At 39.8% G+C, this 17,301-nt stretch overlaps 1 protein-coding gene and 1 long non-coding RNA gene across 4 annotated transcripts in view; one reads left to right on the top strand and one right to left on the bottom strand.

Annotated features, from left to right (window-relative positions):
• The window catches only part of SLC19A2 (solute carrier family 19 member 2), a 42,664-nt gene that overhangs the window by 2,945 nt on the left and 22,418 nt on the right, over window positions 1-17,301 (bottom strand). Inside the window, exons 2-5 of one of the 3 annotated variants that reach the window (XM_082392162.1) lie at window positions 12,325-12,927; window positions 3,156-3,378; window positions 1,868-2,060; window positions 1,382-1,523 (exon numbers count right to left, since the gene is read on the bottom strand). In XM_082392162.1, coding sequence (XP_082248288.1) covers window positions 1,382-1,523; window positions 1,868-2,060; window positions 3,156-3,378; window positions 12,325-12,927 — 1,161 coding nt within the window. The remainder of the gene's footprint in view (window positions 1-1,381; window positions 1,524-1,867; window positions 2,061-3,155; window positions 3,379-12,324; window positions 12,928-17,301) is intronic. The other 2 variants (XM_082392164.1, XM_082392163.1) reach the window with 2 other exon arrangements.
• The window catches only part of LOC309636198, a 937,790-nt gene that overhangs the window by 918,799 nt on the left and 1,690 nt on the right, over window positions 1-17,301 (top strand). The gene's annotated exons all lie outside the window — the stretch shown is intronic.

The raw sequence follows: 17,301 nt of genomic DNA, 5'->3' as shown, positions 1-17,301 counted from the left end.
AGCCAATTTTTTAATGTAACTATGTTGTTTATCAACATCATCATCATTTTTCTTCTTAAAACAACTTACTAACTACTGATAAGCTAACCCTCTGAGCCAGGTCCTTTAAAATTCTGATTCATTTTCCTATAGGAAACTCGTTAATTAATCATGGCAGTTACAAGTTTCAGCACAGCCCACAAAATTCTATTATTCCATACGTTTAAACCTACCACTTCTATAGCAAGATGACAAGCATTTAGTTACTCTTCTACTCTCCATCCCAGATGAAAGTACCTAACCCTTGAGAGGTCTCCTCAAGGTTTTTATTGCAGGTAGTAATTGGGAAACACTTAAGTAATTCTTACTTAAACGAAAGTAATAAGCTCCCATTCCTCTGCTCTATCCACCCCCTCCCCCATCCTTTTTTGAGGCAGCATGATGCAGTGGGAGATGCCTAAGCTTTGGAGTCAGATGCTGGTTTGAATCCTGGTTCTGCCATACTATTATTGACTGTGACCTTAAACAACACAACATCTCTCAGATTCATTTTCTTGATGTCTAATCCTGATAACAATGCTGCAAAATTCTATATAAAGTACCCGGCACATAGAAAGCACTCAATGCACATTACCTATTTCTCTTTTAGATCTCCTCAGTAAAAACAAAGTTAATTACTGCTAACATGTTAGGTCTTTGTATTCTAAGAAAACTAATATGTAAGTAAGGAAGGAATAATGGAGATGGAATCATTTGGGCTGAGATGAGGTAGGGTAGGCACTTTTTTATTCAATTGCCCATTTTGCTGAAGTACAGAACAAGCCCTACCTACAACTCACAATGCATGAAGGCACATACAACTATACCATTCCTGAGTGAATAAAATTATTCACACTGTCTCTGAGTGTTTGTGCAGGTGTTTTCTCAATAGGTCATATGTTAAGAATCATAATGCTATTCAGCAACAGGAAGTCATTACCTTGGTATTTGGGTGAGGGGCGTTTTAAATAAAGAAGGAGGAGACTTAGAGAGCTTTGAGGTGAAGCATGGCATCTCGAACATGAGATGCAGTATTCCAGGCACAGAATTAAAAATGGAGGGAAATAATGGATGAGGAAGCAGAAGGGCTTGGCCTGGAAGGAACCAATATTACCTCTCAACTCCACCAGGCTGGTTAATTACACACAGAAATGTTCTAGGGCCTCATCAAAAAGATGATGGTCCCAACATCCTCCTGGTAGAAAAGAACTAAGGATGGGGGATGACTGAAGGAAAGAGAGAACACTTTTACTTTTTATTTTGTATCTGTCTATATTGTTTGAATTTGTTTCCATGAAGCATGCTCCACTTCCGTTACCCTGATCAACTCATAACATCTTCAGTACCGAAACAGAGATCTTACTTGAGTGGTAATTTCCAAGCCAAGGCCACTGGCATCTACCACAATTAGAGTGAGCAGAGTCTGCAGTACCAGAGCGATGAAGGTATTTACACCAAACACTAGGGCGTAGCGCTCCATGCTGAGGTTTGCAGCAATCTGGAAACTTAAAAAATGAATAAAAAGAATGCATAGACAAGAATTACTTCCAGGATAGTGTGAAGAGTAGCCCGTACTTTCTACTGTCAATTCCCTTCCCAACCAAGTGAAGAATATTTTGTTGCTAAATGATATAAACCTCATGCAAACATCTGAAAACAGCAGGAACATTTAAACAAGGAAATAAAGAACCTTGCCTAAATGCTTCCTCAGGAGAAAAACTGGCAATGCACATATAATATAATGCTTCCTCCCATTTGCCTCTTTTAACCAGAAAATTTAATTTGTAAAGAAACCAAAAAGCTAATCCTGTCAGCTCTTCCTAATGGTTCTTTGAATCAAAATACATACGTTGCTATAGTGATGAGTAACATGTAGATGATTCTGAAGACAACGTAGGATGCGTAGCACACCCAAATGTTACCCACGGTGTCCATGATGTACACCGCAGCAGCAATCAGGAGAGAAAACAGAGACAATGTCAGTTCTCCCCAAGTGGACCAGGATATTTTTATGTAACCAACTGCAAACACAGCAACAGCACCTACAAAACAAAAAGAGAAAATGTGTCATTTTGCTACACAGATACTATTTCAATGAATTCAAAATTCATCTTAGATTACTACATTTTAAGATCTTTTAACTTTTAAACAGGGTAGCTCAAGATTATGGAGGACCTTGAAAGTCCGGCAGAGGATTTTGGACTTGATGGAATAAACAGTATGGAGCCATGGAGAGATGATGAGAGACTGAACGAGGGCAGCTGGTAATGAGAAGGAAAAGGAGGATACAGAGCCAGGGACGCTGCTAAGGAAAAACTACCGAGGCGGACACAGAGGCGAGAACCAAAAAGAACCACTGCTTGTAGCTTGGCAACACGGCAGGATGGCTCATCTCTCTTCCCAACTGAGGGGCAGTTTATCATGTGGTAAAATGATGATGATTATGATAACGATAGCTAAAATGTACGGCGTGCTTTCTAAGTGCCAGTCACAGTTTTAAGTGTTTACAGAAATCATATAAAGTTTTCCAAAACCTTCTGAGGTGGGTCAACAAATTAGGAAGGGACAACAGAATAAAATGGCCAAAGACACAGGCTCTGAGTTCACACCTCGACTTTACCACTTACCATCTGTATCATCTTGGCCAAGTGATTAAGCTGTCTGTCCACAGCTTCCTTAACTGTAAACTGGGGATAATAATTACACCTGTCTTAGGAATTCTGTGAGGACTGAGTGAACATACATAAAGTCTTTAGAGCAGCGCTTGGCGCATATAAACAATATATTTGCTACTGTTGTTATAAAGTATTGTATAGGTTACTCCAAGTTTTTCAACAAGTGGCAGAAGAACCCAGTAAATCAGAGATCATGGAAACCTGGATAAGAAGACAATTTAGAGGACCATTATATTAGGTTTCCCAAAGGTTAAAAGAATTTAAGTTTGTTAGTCATAGTCTTCCACCTCATGCGCAATTCTAAATTGTCCTCCTAAATTATAAAATCAGAGCTCAAAATAAGGAATCCATTCTTTGGGGCTACTTCAAACTTGGGAGGGGAGAGAAAATCTGATTATGGTTGACTTCACTACCAGAGGAATCTCCCCCTCCCAAGCTGCCCTGCCACCCGGCGCTGCTTACCCAGTAAGGTTGAAACGGCCTCCACGCCGCCGTTATAGATGGCAGCATGACGAGAAGGCATCACCTGCTCCCACAGGCCCTGTGCATAGTTCACGACTTGAAAGTAGCCGCAGGTGGAGAGGGCCCACCACACGGACCAGCAGAGCAGAGGGCGAGAAGAGTAGCACACCAGGAAATCATTCCACAGGACCTTCAGCACGAGGAGACGGTCTGGCTTGGATTCCTACACAGAAAAAGGGAAGAAGCCAACTGTACAGAAAGCAATTGTATAGACTCAATCTTCTATTCAACAGACTTTTTTCTTGTTCCTTGTGAAAACCAATTGCTTATTTCATATAAGTGTGTGTGTGCATGTATAAACTTCTTAGCAATTACATTTATCCCCTCTGGGGAAAAAAACACATTCTTATATAATTTTTGCTTTGAATGCTCTATAAACATTAGTACATCCAGCAAATGATATATTGTTTACAAAATGAAGGTAGAAAGATGGTCAGAGATTGCATACTTTAGCCAAAGGGAGATGACATTCTATATCTCCCCATACAATGGCAAGCAACATTAAGAATAAGCAATAATTTGGGCTTCCCTGGTGGCACAGTGGTTAAGAATCCACGTGCCAATGCAGGGGACACGGGTTCGAGCCCTGGTCCGGGAAGATCCCACATGCCGCGGAGCAACTAAGCCCGTGCACCACAACTACTGAGCCTGCACTCTAGAGCCCGTGAGCCACAACCAGTGAAGCCCACGCGCCTAGAGCCCGTGCTCCGCAACAAGAGAAGCCACCGCAATGAGAAGCCCGTGCACCACAACGAAGCGTAGCTCCCGCTCACGGCAACTAGAGAAAGCCCACAAGCCCAAAGCAATAATTAGCAACCCTAGTAAATCACTGTTCAGGTAGAATCCATGAATGAGAACCTATCAGATTCACTGAAAGATAATGGTTAAGACAGAAATCTTAGAAAGAAATAAATCAAAATATTAGCAGCAATTCTCTCTGACTGATGGGGTAATCAGTGATTTTAATTTTCTTCCTTATGATTTTTCTATTACCCAGTATTTATGGGAAATATTACTATTACAATGAAGTAATAAAGCCACTATGCACGTAACTGAGTGAATCAAAACATTACTATGTACCATCATCCCTGGACTATGCCAAGAAGTCAATATGAGATTCCAGACATCCTGTGAAATAGCTATCAAAGGTTGCCATAATGCCGGAGCCTCGCTCAGAACATAGGAAATTTTACTTTTGCAACTAACATGGGAAGGCAAAATGAGAGAATCCAAAGGGACCAAGAGGAAGCTAACTGTGAATTAGCATGTAAGAGCCAGGACGTGTGACAGGAGCCATGTTACAGATTATTAACACCAATGGCAGCAGCATGATTCAACCCGCTCACCGCCTGGAACCCATATATTGCACATGAGAACCTCCAGATGTAAAATGACTACTCCCACCTACTGTCAGCCCTTTCTCCTTTATTTTTAAAAACTGAGGTATAATTGACCTTTAACTTTATATTAGTTTTAGGTGTATAACATAATGATTTTATATTTGTATATACTGTGAAATGATCACTACAATAAGCCTAGTCAATATCTGTCACCATACAGTTATAATTTTTTTTTCCTGTGATGAGAAGTTTTAAGATCTACTCTCTTAGCAACTTTCAAATATGCAATATGGTATTACTAATTATAGTCACCATGCTGTACATTACATCCCCAAGACTTTACAACTGGGAGTTGTACCTTTTGACTCCCCTTTACCCATTTTGCTACCCCCTACCCCCTTCCTCTGGCAACTACCAATCTGTTCTCTGTATCTATGAGCTTGGGGTTTTTTTGTTTTGTTTTTAGTTTCCACATATAAATGAGATCATGCGATATTTGTCTTTCTCTGTCTGATTTACTTCACTTAGTATAATGCCCTCCAAGTCCATCCACATTGTTGCAAATGGCAAGACTTCATTCGCTTTTTAATGGCTGAATAAATAGCGTTCCAGTGTGTATATAAATGTGTCCCCGTATACCACATTTTCTTTATCCATTCATCCACTGATGGACCCTTAGGTTGTTTCCATATCTTGGCTATTGTAAATAATGCTGCAGTGAACTGGTGGGTGCCTGTATCTTTTTGAGTTAGTGTTTCCATTTCCTTTGGATATATACCTAGAAGTAGAATTCTTGAATCATGTGGTAGTCTGATTTTTTTTTTAACTTATTTATTTAATTTATTTATTTTTGGCTGCGTGAGGTCTTCGTTGCTGCGCGTGAGGGCTTTCCCTAGTTGCGGCGAGTGGGGGCTACTCTTCATTGCGGCGCGCAGGCTTCTCACTGCGGAGGCTTCTCGTGTTGCAGAACATGGGCTCTAGGTGCGCAGGCTTCATTAGTTGTGGTGTGTGGGCTCAGTAGTTGTGGCGCACGGGCTTAGTTGCTCCGTGGCATGAGGGATCTTCCTGGACCAGGGATCAAACCCATGTCCCCTGTACGGGCAGGCAGATTCTTAACTACTGCGCCACCAGGGAAGTCCCTGATTTTTAATTTTTTGAGGAACCTCCACACTGTTTTCCAGTGACTGCAACAATCTACATTCCCACCAATAGTGCACAAGGGTTCCCTTTTCTCCACATCCTCGCCAACACTTATTTCTTGTCTTTTTTTTTTTTTTTAATTTTTTTAAAATTTTATTTATTTATTTATTTTTGGCTGCGTTGGGTCTTCGTTTCTGTGCGAGGGCTTTCTCTAGTTGTGGCAAGCGGGGGCCACTCTTCATCGCGGTGCCCGGGCCTCTCACTATCGCAGCCTCTCTTGTTGCGGAGCACAGGCTCCAGACGCGCAGGCTCAGTAGTTGTGGCTCACGGGCCTAGTTGCTCCGCGGCATGTGGGATCTTCCCAGACCAGGGCTCGAACCCGCATCCCCTGCATTGGCAGGCAGATTCTCAACCACTGCGCCACCACGGAAGCCCCTCTTGTCTTTTTGATAATAGTCATTCTAACAGGTGTGAGGTGATACCTCATTCTGGTTTTGAGTTGCATTCCCCTGATGATTAGTGATGTTGAGCATCTTTACATGTACCTGTTGGCTGTCTGAATGTCTTCTTGGGAAAAATGTCTATTCAGATCTTCTGCCCATTTTTAAATTGGATCCTTTTTTTGCTATTGAGTTGTATGAGTTCCTTCTATAATTTGGATATTAACCCCTTGTCAGACATATGATTTGCATATATTTTCTCCCATTCAGTAGGTTGTCTTTTCATTTTGTTGATGTTTTTCTTTGTTGTATAGAAGCTTTTTAGTTTGATGTTGTCCCACTTAATTATTTTTGCTTTTGGTATCAAATTAAAAAACACATTGCCAAGACAGATGTCAAGGAGCTTACCACGTATGTTTTCTTCTAAGGCGTTTTATGATTTCAGGTCTTACATTCAAGTCTTTAATCCATTTTACGTTAATTTCTGTGCAGCCCCTTCTCCTTTAAATAGAACCTTTTAATAGGGATAGTTAGGTGTCTATAATACCAAGTTAAATGCTACTCTTTTCTTAGCTCAGCTATATGCAGAGGGAGATTTGTCTATCATCAAGCCAATAGCTAGGATGGAAACTTGAGAATAAGTTTGCTTCTTTTATTGTGCTGTTGAAGGACACAATCCTAATTCTTGCTATAAACAATGAACATTTTTTTCATGATGAAAGGAAGACTATCATTATTTTCTCAGATATTGATATTTCATTACCCAAAACATAGTAAAAACATATACAATGAGCCTTAACCAATGGGGACAAATATAGTACATCTGGTTTCAAGGAAAAGGAACCAAAATATGTATCATGGAAGAACTGGTGTTTGAGACAGGCTTTGGGAGATAGATAAGATTAGAATAGAGAAACAATTAAGAACATTCAAAGCAAAGGAAACAAGAACAATAGCACAGAAGCAGGCACTTTCAAGGTGTACTTAAGAATCTGCAATGATAAAGTTCTCTTCCAACATAAAAGGCTTCTGGGACACTCTGTCCTGCTCTGGCCTGCTGTGCACTTATCTTGTTCCAAGAATACTCATTCTTGCCTTTGCCTGGTATCTCGTAAAGCCCTAGTTCATAAGCCCTAGTTCAGGGGCATTGGAAACCTTTTAAGAGTTGGCACACAGACCTGCCTTTGGCTACTCTTTTTCAGGGGAGATAACACCTATCTGAGCTTCAAGGGCATTAAGCTGCAAAAGGGAGGGGGTACAGCCATATACGGCTATACACCCTCTCCCCTCCATCCCAACTCAGACATATACGTTGGCAGCGGTCCAACTGGAGATATCCAGAGGGAAAGGCTGTGACCACAAATGAGAAAAAAATGGGGAGGGTCAAAAGACAGACTTTGTCCTTCACACAAGTCTTTCTGATTCTGGCTTTTGGTGCTCAGGGCCAGCCTGGTGAGAAAGGCAGAATACTGCCTAACACAGACCTCCCACCAGTCATTTTCACCATTATGATTTCAATTCTTTGGATTCTGAAGGCTTTTCTGACATGAAAAGAAAGAAAGATCAGTCTTGAGTTAACACTGAGTAAAAAAACATAAAGTTATAAACCTACATGTAGATTACAATTCCATTTACTATAAAATCTGTACAAACAGTGATACTTAGAAAGGGCACTAAAATATTAATAGTGGTAATCTTTGCACCCAGCCGTTCAGATTATTTTGACTTCTTTTTATGTAGTTTTCTGTATTGTTTACTTAAAAAATTAAGTATGAATCTTTTAAATAAAATCAGTAGAGCTTCAGTTCCCTCACCTGTAAAATGGAGACAGTGATACCTATATCATAGAGTTTTAATAAGAATGAGATAATGAATATAAGACTTTGGGCACAGTGTCTGGTACCCAGGTCAAAATAAATGGGAGCTGAGACGATGAATCAGCAGCATACTTGCCTACACTCAGATGAGAAAAATTTCTCAATCTTAGGCTTTTTACAGTAAAATGGAAATTAATGCTCACTTCAACAGGTTATTGCAAGAACTAGGTAAGTATTACTCAGTATGTAGCAAGGGCTCGATACATGTTGGTTTCCCTTATATTCTATTTACCATGACTCATTAACATAATCAACAAATAGTTCCTGAGTGCCCATACAATGTGTCTGGCAATGTTCTAGACACGGGTGATACAGCAGGAAAGTCCCTGCCCTTATGAAATTTACACTGGAGTAAGAGAGACAGATGATAAACACACACATACAAGAGAGCTTATGGTAGGAATAATACTATGAAGAAAGCAAAAAGGGTAATGGGCTAGCAAGTGACTTTGGAATGGAGTAATGATTGCTAAGAGTGTTAAATGGCTTTCTGAAAAGCTGATGTCCGAGCTGTGACCTGAGTGACGTAAAGGAACCAGCCATGAAGATCAGGATGAAGGGCAGTCCTGACTGACACAATCTCCTGATTTGAAGTTCTGAGGTGGGAACAAGCTTGATGTGTTTCAGCCCAATTAAGAGATAAGGTCAGAGAGGTTGGCAAGGAGCCAAATTGTATGGGGTTTTATAGGCCATGATGAGAATTTTGCATTTTCTTCTACATACAATAGGAAAATGTAGGGGGAGGGGATAATTAGGGTTTAATGCCTAGACTATGAAGATTTAAGTCAAGGGCTGATGATTGCAATTAAATTATTTCTATGTATCCCTACATATATGGGGGACTGGACAGGAAAGGAGAAGTTGTTCATGGTATGCCTGGGAGACAGAAGAAAAAAGACAGAGTACCTTCACATCGATCAGCTCACAAAACTCAGGATTCTAGAGTCAAGTAAAGCTTAGTGATCATCTGATTTAACACTCTCTACATTTAGGGGTAGCCTAACTCAGTTAAAGAAAAAGAATTTGTGGGACTTCCCTGGTGGTCCAGCAGTTAAGACTCCACACTTCCACTGCAGCGGGCGCAGGTTCCCTCCCTGGTCGGGGGAACTAAGATACCACATGCCACGCAGTGTGACCAAAAAGTAAAAAAAAAAGAAAAAGAGAAAAAAAAAGAAAAAAAATTTGTGATGGAATTAGTACCAGACTCTCATAACTCTTTTCATAATGCCCAGAATACCTTCAACAAATTCAAAGGGAAAATGAGAAATTATTTACAGCCCCACAAATAAAGATCTACAGTGAAGGTACAAAGCTGTTCTTGATTATTCATATCTAATGATAAAGATAATAACAGAAATTACCATGTATTGATTACCTACTTATGTATACTAATTTGAAAGCTCTACATGGCTTTATTTAATACTTGAAATAGCCCTATGAGGTAGGTATATGAATGAGGGAACTAAAAGTCGCAAAGAATTAAGAAACTGGCCCAAGATCACCCTGCTGGTAAGTACTAGTACTGGGGACTGCCTTCCTTCTTCAAAATCCGCTATACTCTGCTGCTATAAATGATATCGAGTACAAGGTAAAAACATTTATTTTGCTGCTATCAGTGTTTTATGGAACTCAAACACACACACACACACACACACACACATGCACACACATACACAGAATGCTTCCTAATAGTAAAAGGTGTCAGTCTACAAATAAAAGTATAGTTATATTAACAGATATTTATTAAGCATTTATCTCATGTCAAGCCCTGTGCTAAAGAGTTGGTTTAATTTACATCATTTCTAATGGGTAAGCAACTTAAAAAAAATCATGTCCAACTACATGCCAAGCACAAAATGAGTCCAGTTGCCTGTTTGGGCAAGAAAATCACTGGCTTTGGCAGCTCCTCCTCCTGCAATGTCAGCACCCTCTGCCCCAAAGCAGTAGACTCATTCTGAAAATCAACTTACAAATACTCTAAGGTAACTTGTGGACTGGACTATCACTTTGACTTCTACCTCATTTTCCCTCTTTTTAAGTCAAGATAAAACCACCCACTAACCTAGAACTCTTCTTTACCGTAATTACCACAATTATCATTTATGGTTCATTGATGCGCTTTGTCAACTTAAGATGGCACTGTGATCTCCAATATCCACATTCTAATTTTCCTTCAAGCTTGTCAAAGAAAAACAAGCAGTGTTTTAGGGCTGTACAGCTGCCAAGCAGCACTGCTTGCCTGTCACAGTGTCGGTAGCTGAGCCCAGGAGATCGTGAAACTGACTTGAATCCTAATTTTACCTCACCATGGCCAACATGATGGTTCTGACCATGTTGTTATCCCAGTGAAGGACTTCATGGAACAAGGTATAGATTGAAGTGGATCTCATATCTGCTCTAAAATTATGTTTAGGAGTACATGTGTGTAATTTTGCACGACTCACTAATGTTGGATCTGAATCCTAATCTCTAAAATGAAAGGGTGATGTGATCTAAAATCCCTTTAACATGCTCTGATTGTTCTATGATTTGTGGTTAGAATCACTTCTAACTCTAAAAGTTTATAATTCTTCAGCATGTCAAGTACTGACATTTTGCATATCTATAAATAACAAATATCAAGGTGGTCTAGGACAGAGATTTTTAAATTTTAGATTTCAACTCATTAGTTGGTAATAAAATCAATTTAGTGGGCAGTGATCACATTATAAAAAATAAACGAAATGTGTCAGAATAAACCATTGTGTTGTAAAACTTTTGTTTCATGGATGACTTTGAGGGGTTCAAGACTTCAGTGGAGGAAATAACTGCAGATGTGGTGGAAATAGCAAGAAAACTAGAATTAGAAGTGAAACCTGAGGGGCTTCCCTGGTGGCGCAGTGGTTGAGAATCTGCCTGCCAATGCAGGGGACACGGGTTCGAGCCCTGGTCTGGGAAGATCCCACATGCCACGGAGCAACTAGGCCCGTGAGCCACAACTACTGAGCCTGCGCGTCTGGAGCCTGTGCTCCGCAACAAGAGAGGCCGCGATAGTGAGAGGCCCATGCACCGCGATGAAGAGTGGCCCCCGCTCGCCGCAACTGGAGAAAGCCCTTGCACAGAAACGAAGACCCAACACAGCCAAAAATTAAAAATAAATTAATTAATTAATTAATTAAATATTTCCTTTATCTGATTAAAAAAAAAAAAAGAAGTGAAACCTGAAGTTGTGACTGAATTGCTGCAATTTTATGATAAAACTTGAATGGATAAGCAGCTGCTTCCAATGGATGAGCAAAGAAAGTGATTTCTTGAGATGGAATCTACTCCTGGTAAAGATGCTGTGAAGACTGCTGAAATGACAACCAAGGATTTAGCGCATTACATAAACTTAGCTCATAAAGCAGGGTTTAAGAGGATTGACTCCAATTTTCAAAGAAATTTTACTATGGGTAAAATGCTATCAAACAGCATTGATGCTGCAGAGAAATCATTCCTGAAGGAAGAGTCAATCGATGCGGCAAACTTCACTGTTGTCTTATTTTAAGACATTGCCACAGCACCCCCACCTTCAGCAACCACCACCCTGATCAGTCAGCAGCCAACAAGATCATGGCAAGACCCTCCACCAGCAAAAAGATTACGACTTGCTGAAGGCCCAGATGATGGTTGGCATTTTTTGGCAATTATGTATTTTTAAATTTAGGTATGTATATTATTTTATACATAATGCTACTGCACACTTAATAGACTACAGTATAGTGCAAACATAACTTTTATATGCACCGTGAAACAAAAAAAATTGTGTGACTTGCTTTATTACAATATTTGCTTTACCTCAGCGGTCTGGAACTAAACCCGCAATATCCTTGAGGTATGCCCGTATCACACATAGTTTTCAGCACAGATGAGGAAGATAACTTCCTATCCTTACATACTTTGGACTTCAATTCAGAAACTGGAAGTAGATAGTCATCATTTACTGGAATCATTTCACCTATTCATTTAGAAAATTTTTTCTAGAGCTTCCTTTACATACCAAGTTCTGAGGATAGAAAGATGAAGAAGAGACAGACATTGCTGTGGCTTCTAAGACATCTCCAACATGAGCAATATAATGTTGTGACAGTCCTGGAGGTCATTTACTCCAGAGGAAAATACATTTGTCATCCCTAATATAAATCAACGTTATATTGAATGAATGAATGAATGAACCAATGAAGCAACTCAAGATAAAACCAGAATCCAAATGAATTGAGGGACTTTCCTGTCTTTTTTCACCATTGGTCTAGCCCCAGAGTAGCAACCAACAGGCATTTAAGGTTGTGCTTACCTGTTCTTCCATGGGAGGCTCCTCTGTATTTAGAGGGATTTTTGATTCAACGTCTTCCCACTGCGGAAGGTGGTTAGAAGCTGAGGTATCAGTAGCAATGCCACCACTGTGTACCTTGACGCCATTTGCTCCCCGGCAGGAGGGAGGAATGTGGTGAAAGAAAAGACTCTTCTGTGGCATAGGCAGAAACCAGGCCACAGCGAAAGCCACAGAAACACAGGTAAGAGAGATGACATTCAGGCTGAATAGGGACCAGCCTGCCACTGAGACGAGGATCTGCCCTAGGAGAGAGCCCACTGTGAAGCCCACCAAGGTGGCACTTCGACAGTAACTCGTGACTTTCTGGTACATGCTCAGGTCTACCACACTGTAGATGTAGGAGTAATAGGCAATTTCAGTGGCGGTGGCGATGCCATAGAAGAATTCCAAGAACTGAATGGCCAGCAGTCCCTGGGCATAGAGCAGCATGAACCATGTAACAATAAGGCTGAGTCCCTGCAGCAGAACAACAGGTTTATAACGGAGGAAGTCTGTGGCAAGGAACACAGGAAACAACAGCACCAGGTAAGAGTAAGTCCATACTGGATATATTTCATTGAAGACCTGGTAGAAAAAAGATAAAATCACGTTAGTGATCTCAAAGGACCTGGAACATTCGTAACAATTTATTCTTATAAAACAATCTACCAGTACCTCAAAGATCTCATTTTTATCAACCAAAGAAATCTTGACAACAATTCTGATAATTGTTTGGAATATACTTCTCCATTTCCACCCCATCGTCTTTTTCCTAATAAAATCTTCTCTATTCATCAAAGCCTAGTTCAACGCCTTCCTCATCCTGGAAGACTTTGCTGCAGCTGATACTGTTTGTATCCCAGCACCCAAAAAGCTCTCCTGATACTGCTTTGTACGTGTCAGTCTCTTCAATTACCTCATTGCGCTGCTTCTTAACCATGGCTACACATCTCCCAAGGAGCTTTAAAAAATGTGGATGCCTTGCCACAGGCATTTTTTAGAAACCTCCCAGGAGATTTTATTATGAGCCAGAGTTTAGAACCATTGCTTTATAGGTTCTTTCAGGGTAGACTTGACTTTCATTTGCACAACCTAATAGCTCACATACTGTTTGGAAGATACTTGGCTCAATAAATGCTTTGGAAACAAATGTTTTGAAATCATTGTCACTCCTTACTTCTAGCCACAGAACAGGGAGCCATGATCCTACTGTTTGATTAGGTTTCTCTGATTTTAAGTTTCATTTCTTTGGGGTAACATGAATAGATAAAGAAGGTAAATCTGTCCTACAGTCTTAACAGAGTAACTATCTGTGGATGGTAGCATTATAAGCAACTCTGATGTCCTTCTTTTTGTATGTCTATAATATGAAAAAAAAAGGAAGGTTTTTTTTTTTTCATTAATTTTTCATTGGAAGATAGTAGAAATAATATTTAAACCACAAAGACCCCAGCTGGAATTTCTGTTCCATCATTTGCCATATGATTTTAAGCAAGTTTTTTTTCAGTTCCTTTTAGCCTTAATCTCCATTATCAGTAAAAGAGAAGTAAAGCCTATGCCACAGGGTTGTTTCTTGCAAGGACTAAATGAGAGAGTACGTGTAAATCACTTACTCTTTTTTGATAGGTTTAAAGACTTAAGGACTGAAGCTGAAACACAGACCACTTGGGACAATACAAATTAAATTAATTGAACTGTCGTCCCCATTCTTCAAATAACAATCATTGTAGGAGACTTTTCCCTCTTCTTACACCTACCCCATAGCCTAGCAAGTTCCTGGGGGTTTAAGTAAGTCAGTTTTATAAGTGATCATTTCAAAGTTTGGATCAGTGGCCCCAGTTTTTAAGTGCGTTCTGAAAGGTAGTCTTGCTAACAGGCTAAATACTTTGTGATGGAGCAATCTAATCCTTGGGTTTGACTTACTTTTTAACTCTTGTGTATACCTCAGTTCACCCAACTAATTGTTTTAAGGTTTTAGAGGAACAATAAAGTAAAAATTTTATTTTTAGTAAATTATTATAAAATATTTGCCAATGCAGAGAACAACTATAAACAGAAAACATAATCTGAAATACATTCCAGACTTGATTTCTGACTGGCTGAATATCAAAAGTGATTTGTCTAATAGCCTCGCCTTCATGAATTCCAGTCTAATTTGTGTTTGCAAATCATCTAGCAACCTCCAATTACCAGGAAACTTTCTTGTGCCTGAATGTGTGCGTGAAAGAATAATCGAGAACTGTAGAAATGACTCTTATTCACAAGTGTGGAAGTTTTATCAAATGAGGAACAAAGTGCACTTGGCTGACATAAGACAGGGTCAGAGACTTCTCAGTAGAAAACCAAAGGGGATAAGGGCAACCTTGAGATGAAAGCCCCGAAGAAGAGTGAAGGCTTCCCCACAGACTTTTCACAGGTGTGCTCCATTAGCAACTTCCCACTCCTTTTTTGCCTATAGTTTTATTCATTCTCCTACAGTTTTCTTAAGTGTGAAACTGCCTCCTCTGTTTGACTCTGCATATTTCTTCACCTTCACATCTTCCCCAACATAATACTACAAGCTGTTAGCCACCACACCTTCCCTTTAAAAATACCTTCCTTCTGTACCCCATCTTCTTTGTTCTCCACCACACACCTTGGGACTTTCACTGATTCTTCACTCCAGTAATACTGTCTGCACTTAGACATGTTATATACCCTTCAATACTAGTTGTCCCCAAAAGATTAACTGTGAAGTTTTCGTTATATAAACCTCATCCTTTCAATTATCAATTTAAAGTGTTTATGCTTATGAGTCTAATTCCACTCCCAATACAAAAACCACAGTTTACATAATGAAGATAAGGAAAAGCAATGCCAAGTAGAAACAAAAATAAAGGCAAGCAGGGGAAAAAGACCAGATATGTTCTTTTTAACTTATTCTCAATAAGAAATCTGAATTTACTCCTAGGAGAGACATCAACCCAAGAGGACTGTCCCTCCCACAGCATTATCAGCATTATAATAGTACATCTCTACTGACACCACACACTATGCTTATCACCTCACCTATATGACCTCATTTAATCCAAACAACGCTAAGTGGTAGACGCTTTTATCATCTCTATCTTACAAGCAAGGAAACTAGGCCTTACGTGAATTGCCCAAAGTTATCCCAGCTAGTCACCGGCAGAGGGAGCATCTGCACCTAGATATTCTGAATCCACCACACTAAAATGCCCCATTTCTTCAATCAGAAAACTGCTGTTGATCATCTACTATGTTCCAGGCTTACTTCTAATGCCATTAAGCAGCTTTTTCAACCTGCGTAGGGGTGCTTTTATGGGGCTTTCATGAAGAGAGAAGACCAGACAATATGCAGAGCTTAGCCACTGTGTCTCCAAAAGTCTCCAGAAGATCCCTTCTCTCTCAATGCCTCCAAGGAGAAGCTGTCACACCAGGAAATGCTTCTTTGATGGATACTCTGAATCCTGAAGGGAAACTTCCCACATGTAAAAATGTACAGATTACAGACTCGCCACGCCTGGACGATACCTTCTTATCTCAGGCAAAATCTGCCGTGTGAGCAAAGGGAACTGATTTTATTCTAAGGTGCCTTTCACAGTTCTTTGGATCAGAGCTTGTTTGTGCTTTCTTCTAAGACACAAAAAGTCAAGGGAAAACAGCTGTTCAGTTTTAAGCTCTAATTCAGATTTACACTTTATCTTAGAATCACATTTCAATTAGACAACTAGTTAGTAAGCATTTATTCACACAACACTGTTTTCAAACTGTATGGAGATTACAAAAACAAAAAAAGAATAAAATGAAGCCTCAGTTCTCCAGGAGTTCTGAACCTAGTGAAGAGCACATACACATAAATTATTGACAAGGGAGTTAAGAAATATGGGGGGGTGCTCCTTTGAGATGGACCTTGAAGGATGAGAAAGTTAGATACACTGGACTTATGACTATAAGATTAACGTGGATGGAGCTTGGGCATGTAGAAGGCAAGGGGAAGAAGGATGTAGTGGGAGATAAGGGTGTTAAGGAGATACGAGCCAAATTCTGTAAGGCTCTGAATATTAGGCAGAATAGTTTTAAATTTAATGTCTCAAAAATATCAAAGAAAGGTAGTGAATGTCAAATCCCATGCTGAAAAAGATGAAAGGATAAAAAATTTTTGGTGATAAAGAGCTCTATTTTATTAAAAGTTTGGCTTTCAACTACTGAAATACAAATTTTAACCTGTTTAAAATTTATAAAGTGATACAGGTTAATGGTTTTCCTGAAATCTAAGAAAAAAAAAAATCCTTTGAGAGTGGAAAGAGGAAATTCTGACCTTTTTTTTTCCTCCTTTTGTCTTTGGCCTTAGTTAACAACAGCTCTATCTAAGATGACTGCTCTTGGACCTTCTAAAGTCTCCTGAGGGAAATACAAAATTCAACACAAATAGACTGACCATGATTTGGCATTTGCTTTGCCTAAAAATCATGTAATATTAAATAAATAAATAACTGTACATTGGTGAAAAACGCAGTCAGAAAGGAGAACAAGTTGTCCTATTTATTTCAGTTATTGGAGATTTAAAAAAACCTAGGGTTCCAGAGAGGGTGGACAGAGCCATACTGTGCCCGACCATCAGAATCGGCCATGATTCTGAGGTCCTCAGAGACAAACAACATCCCTTTCCAGGCTTCTGGATTTTTCTTCAAACCCTGTCCTCTTCCTCATCTAATGTGCAGTAACAGAAGTGTGCTATGTTTTTGTTACGCATTCAGCAAATGTTTCCTGGGCCTGGCACCTCTGCTTTATTGCTATATGCCCGGAACATATTTCACTCACCTAGGTAACTTTCCGATAAGACAGGACACATGATGGCACATCACACAGCAATTCTGCCCAGGGCACTTGTACAAAACAGTTCGGCTTTCAAATATCAACAATGGGAGCATGTTTCTCTCCCCGTGTGCTTCTCTT

This window comes from Balaenoptera borealis, assembly GCF_965194805.1.
Source record: "Balaenoptera borealis genome assembly, chromosome: 1".
Lineage (NCBI taxonomy): Eukaryota > Metazoa > Chordata > Mammalia > Artiodactyla > Balaenopteridae > Balaenoptera > Balaenoptera borealis.
Note: the sequence above shows the minus strand (reverse complement) of the source record. Positions and strands in the feature narration are given on the sequence as shown.